At 38.8% G+C, this 5,157-nt stretch overlaps 1 protein-coding gene and 3 non-coding genes across 4 annotated transcripts; 1 reads left to right on the top strand and 3 right to left on the bottom strand.

Annotated features, from left to right (window-relative positions):
* The first annotated feature begins 215 nt into the window (after nt 1-215).
* LOC141901790 (putative ubiquitin-conjugating enzyme E2 C) lies at nt 216-3,916 on the top strand. The gene is made up of 5 exons (XM_074789263.1): nt 216-394; nt 684-711; nt 810-896; nt 1,254-1,458; nt 3,118-3,916. Exons 1-5 carry the CDS (start codon nt 297-299, stop codon nt 3,231-3,233), a joined length of 534 nt encoding a protein of 177 aa, XP_074645364.1. The 5' UTR covers nt 216-296; the 3' UTR covers nt 3,234-3,916.
* Nucleotides 3,917-4,049: 133 nt separating this feature from the next.
* Trnay-gua (transfer RNA tyrosine (anticodon GUA)) lies at nt 4,050-4,138 on the bottom strand. The gene is given in 2 exon segments: nt 4,050-4,085; nt 4,102-4,138. It is a non-coding gene; the product is annotated as a tRNA-Tyr (tRNA).
* Nucleotides 4,139-4,536: 398 nt separating this feature from the next.
* Nucleotides 4,537-4,626, bottom strand: Trnay-gua (transfer RNA tyrosine (anticodon GUA)). The gene is given in 2 exon segments: nt 4,537-4,572; nt 4,590-4,626. It is a non-coding gene; the product is annotated as a tRNA-Tyr (tRNA).
* A 356-nt stretch (nt 4,627-4,982) lies between these two features.
* On the bottom strand, nt 4,983-5,072 carry Trnay-gua (transfer RNA tyrosine (anticodon GUA)). Its single transcript is given in 2 exon segments — nt 4,983-5,018; nt 5,036-5,072. It is a non-coding gene; the product is annotated as a tRNA-Tyr (tRNA).
* Between the last annotated feature and the right edge of the window lie 85 nt (nt 5,073-5,157).

The raw sequence follows: 5,157 nt of genomic DNA, 5'->3' as shown, positions 1-5,157 counted from the left end.
CTTGAACATTGCGTAATACTCGAATAAACAGAAACTCATAACCACTGATAAGTTAATTACGTTCTCGGTAAATTAGGGTTATGAGAATGATTAATTGATATTCTAATTAATTGACTTAATCGCCATCTTATCAGTTAAAGTGTCAAGCGTAATGTTTGTAATTTTCAACTCGACCGTGACGTCGCGCCATCTATTAAACCTTTTTGATTGGACAGTTTACTCGAGGCGGTTGCTATTGGAACATTTGAAGTCTTTCGTTGCGGTTGTCGGTTTGTACGGGTACTTTTCGAGATAAAATGGCATCGCAAAATATCAACCCACAAGATCTACAAGGCCAGGAGAAGTTGGAAGAAAATTCTATTGTTCCTAGAGATGGTCAATCGGTCACTAAAAGGTAACACTTTTTTGACGAAATTTCATTTCATTCAAATTCAATCGAAACAAATCAAATTTTATTAGTTTTAAAGTTATACATACATTAGGTGCATAGGTTTTTGATTGAAGTTGTCGTTAGGCAGGCGAACCAGTCTATGGCATCACCGTGATGTCTGTCTGTGGATGGTCTCTTTATGATACATGGATTTATGCTGTTTGGGTTGACCGATTTTTCTGTTGTAAAATTGACACATTCTTTTCTTTGGCGTTGTGTACACCTCGTCTAGATTTATTTTCGTATCTTTCAGATTACAGAAGGACTTGTTGACTCTAATGGTAAGTTCGTACCACATATTGAATGATCATCCAAATACCAAAAAATTAATTAAAGTCCGATGACAATTGACTTTTTTTTACCTATTCTGCTATTTTAGACTCAAAAAGTTGAAGGCATTTCGGCATTTCCAAACGGTGACGATTTATTCAGCTGGATTGGAACGATACAAGGTGGACAAGGAACTGTAAGTGTATCATCGCCATTACAGAGCTGCCAACTGTTCCAAATTCTCAATATTTGTTACTATTCTATAGCGAGAAATGCTGATTTGATTTGTTTGATGCATACAGAAATATGAAAGATGTTACTGAAGCTCTTACTGTTGATTACTGATTAATTTGAACATCGTATCGATTCAGGAGCTGAAATTCAATTTCGTAGTTGATTGATAACGAATTACATGTAATTTTACATGTAAGACTGAGTGCTCATTATGCCATCAGTCGGCATAGCTAGTATTGCCATTCCCCATTGAAAAAATCCTTTCGGAATTATTCGTGTTTTGATCAACATTTAGATGAGTGTACTGTTCATTTTTCAGGTGTACGAAGGATTAAAGTATAAGTTGTTACTAACGTTTCCCAGCGGATATCCTTACAAGGCGCCGATCGTCAAATTCGAAACGCCGTGTTTTCACCCGAACGTCGATCAGCACGGCAACATTTGTTTGGACATTCTGAAGGAGAACTGGGCGCCGTCGTACGACGTCCGCACCATTCTAATCTCGATACAAAGTCTTTTAGGAGGTACGCTATCCGTTGTTTCACGAATGCAGTAAGCTAGGAATGACATGCAGAAATACATAAGAGGAACACTTTTTCATTTAAGCTTTATACAAAACTTGCTATTTCAATTAATACAAAACAAACATCAACGCTTAGTTCAGAATCTTCTGGTTCAATTGATACCAATATTACGCATGTAGCTATTCGGACAATGAAATGATAGCCTATTAAACAGATATGAGAATTCCCCGCGGATCTGCGGTTTCCCGCGGATTTCAGTATTGAAAAATATCAATTTTACAAATAGTCCAAAAATGATGTAAAAGTATGGGGGGGGTGATGATCTCACTCAATTGGTCCGGCACGATCGGTAATCAGGTGAACCGTAAAAGCGTTCAGTGCCTGTTTTACTTATCGTCACGTAAAAGTATTGCATTTCAATGCATATTCATTGCAACACAGCGATTTTGTATGTACATTTGTACTACGATAAGTGTGTATGTATTTTATCGATCGGTTGCAGACACGCACGCACAGCAACAGTAGTAACGTATATAGGTCTACTTACTGTTGCTGCGTGTGTGTGGCGAACGCCTTCGGATATTATACACTACTTGGTGATGATTTTTAGTGAGCATTCATCGGCGCATTTTTACTGCAATAATTCAGGGCTCGACCCGTAATGCATGAGATGCTGAATGTCATCAAATGAGGATCTACCACATTGGAACTAGCCATTACCTTCCAAAATATAATAGTCGTTCATAGGTTCAAGATCGCTCTAAGTGCTCGGAAAACATATTTAATTTCTAAAATTTTCTTGGGGGAGGGCCCCCAAATAGCTTCGCGCCTTCGGCGCTCGCTAGTGCAGACAGCTACGCCGTCAGCTGGTTCGCGTATGTCACTCAAGAAAAATAACCCGCGGATGTTACAGGTCGGCGTTCTCATCCCTGATTAAAAAACCTCAGTTTTTCAGGAAATTAGTTGTACATTTTTCCTCTTAATGTATTTTTGTATAGATTATACTGTCGTAGAACTTGTACCAGTACATGTACTACATATAAAAAAAATGGAAAAATTTAAGTTGATTTACCCTTTCAAGACTAACTCGGCCTATATTATATCACCCCAACTAGATCCTACATTATCGTTAACTCATTCAATCGAAACTGGCTTTTTGTGGTGGCTTAAGTTGTAGTAGTAGCATGGATCGTCAACCTGAGAATCTATGAATTTTAGGTGGTTCCTATTTATTGTGATTCTGGGCATGATTATGCTTACTTGCCAGTGAAAAGTGTTTTCTTTTTTGAGGCAAGGTAGTGCTCACTTTTTCCTTAGCCACTGCTGGCTACCCTGCATCACCTGTTAGTCCAAAAAGTCAGATCAGAAGGTTTGAGTAACAATTCTGGAAGCAGGCAGCCAGCCTGACTATATAGTGTTGAACGAGTTGATTAAGTCGTACCAATGTATAAAACGTATTTAAGGCTATTTAATGGCTGCAATTCTTTCGTAGATCAGTCTTGCCTATTGCTTTCCGACCAACACGTCATTGTATGTGAATTTTCACGTCAATTATCCAGTCGATAGCCATTCGATTTAGAAAAAAAATGCTTAGTTTTAAGAAAAATCTTTAGGTCAAATGAAATAACCTTAATTACAAGTTTACGTTTATATTTTCAGAACCGAACAACAAAAGCCCGTTGAACACCCAAGCCGCTCAATTATGGGACAATCAAAAAGCGTACAAAAAAACTTTGCTCGAAAAGTATAAACTGGAGGTAACGGATGCAGTTTGAACACGTTAAAAGAGTAGTGCGACGTGGAGTCGTGTTGGATATGAGCGCGAGAATGTTTTCGGACAATGCGCGTCTTCTTGATTTAATAATTTGCATGCTGATTAACCCGATTAACTCTGCTTTGCGGGTTGTTCCATCTGTTCCTGTAGTAAGCTAGTGATATAAATATCTCCATGCAGCGATAACCAGCGGCGTGTGTAAGATTATTTTGAGCCTCTGCTAAAGTAAGTATTAATCTGTTTTCCCTGGACCCGCCCCAAAGGTAGCCTAATATTCGATATTTTGAATTGAATTTCTAAACGAACGCTTTTACGACGAACTTTGAGTGACCCGCAAAAATATGTTTCTATAACCGATTGATCATTAAATCCAGTGTGAAATTAAAATTTCTGATTCGATACAGAATTCTTTGTTCGTAGTAACCGATGAATCATTTTAACAAGCTTCCATCATATTTTTATTCATCGAAGCTTTACCCTTTGCGTTCAGTAATTTTTTCGCCAGACTTGCGAAAAGTGTTCGTCCAGCCTTTGCGTGTTCCATCCTCTTGCATTCAAATTTATATTCTTGTAGAAAAACACCGTTGGAGAGTCCATTAACCTACTATGTCCATGTAAACATTTGATCGGTTATTTTTAATGAAATTTATTGAGTAGCCCGCCTGAGTTTTTCTATCTGTCACTGTAGGCTACACTGTATATGATAAATATTATATCTTTATTATTTTAATGTTTATTATTTGCAATAAAATTATATAAAAATATTTGAATAATGTTGTAGTTATTAGATTGTGTCCCTCCTTGGATGAAAAAATCTTCCCTCGAGCCGGACTTGAACCAGCGACCTAAGGATGACAGCTCTGTTAACTCTACAGTCCTCCGCTCTACCAGCTGAGCTATCGAGGGAACATACCTTTGACGCCACGTTAAGAAAAGTAGTACTTCATGTTTCTTTTGTCCAGTGCCGGTAATGTGGCCATTAGTTGCAGCTGTGTGATGCCTTCCTCTTAGATCGTGGGACAAACAGTGAAAATAAAATGCTGGGCACTGACTTCTAGAAAAACTGTTCGGGATGAATTGATGGAGTAGAGCACTACGGATCATTCACATTGACTAATCCCAGGTCGGGATCCAGTTAGTCAACTTCGGCTCTGGTCAAATCTAACTCACAATAGTGCAAATGGAATGTAAATGAACATTTGTTCACAAAATTGCCAATTTTTCTGTTGTCCATATGAAACAAATCAATCTACCCTACAGTGACCATTGTTTTTTTTTCATAGGTGGCCAAAAAAAAAATGTTTTCCCTCGAGCCGGACTTGAACCAGCGACCTAAGGATGACAGCTCACAATGCCTCTACAGTCCTCCGCTCTACCAGCTGAGCTATCGAGGGAACTTACATGTATTTGTCCGAAGTTGGTTATGTAGCCGTTTGTTACAGCTGTTCTGCAACAACGTTAAGACTGAATGGACGAGTGGCAAAAACCTTGGAGTAATAAGACTTGATACGAACTGAAGACAATGTAGGGTGGGTAAAAACTATAATACATGAGCATTGAAGGGATCTAAAAAGATTGCCCTGGCAGACAATATTGGGTAGGATCCAGTTGTGAGTTAACTTGGGATCCGGGTTCAAATGATATCCCGCAACTGAAGAACTAACTGGGTCCTGAAAGCTAACAATGAAACCAAATCAACAGGTTGCTTTAATTTTCATTGGCATCTACAAAAAAAGATGAAAAATTATCTTCCCTCGAGCCGGACTTGAACCAGCGACCTAAGGATGACAGCTCACGATGCCTCTACAGTCCTCCGCTCTACCAGCTGAGCTATCGAGGGGATATATTGGAAAGGCTTTGTTTTGAAATGGAATCCTTCACGGTTATTGTCAGGTGCGCGTAGCGTGTGATCAGAGAAGGTAATA

This window comes from Tubulanus polymorphus, chromosome 3 (assembly GCF_964204645.1).
Source record: "Tubulanus polymorphus chromosome 3, tnTubPoly1.2, whole genome shotgun sequence".
Taxonomy (NCBI): Eukaryota; Metazoa; Nemertea; class Palaeonemertea; order Tubulaniformes; family Tubulanidae; genus Tubulanus; species Tubulanus polymorphus.
This window is presented reverse-complemented; position numbering and strand designations above follow the sequence as displayed.

Coding starts and splice junctions, on each gene's coding strand:
- LOC141901790 (XM_074789263.1), top strand. CDS start 297: ATGGCATCGCAAAATATCAACCCACAAGATCTACAAGGCCAGGAGAAG. Junction 395..683: donor GGTCAATCGGTCACTAAAAG/GTAACACTTTTT, acceptor CGTATCTTTCAG/ATTACAGAAGGACTTGTTGA. Junction 897..1,253: donor TACAAGGTGGACAAGGAACT/GTAAGTGTATCA, acceptor TTCATTTTTCAG/GTGTACGAAGGATTAAAGTA.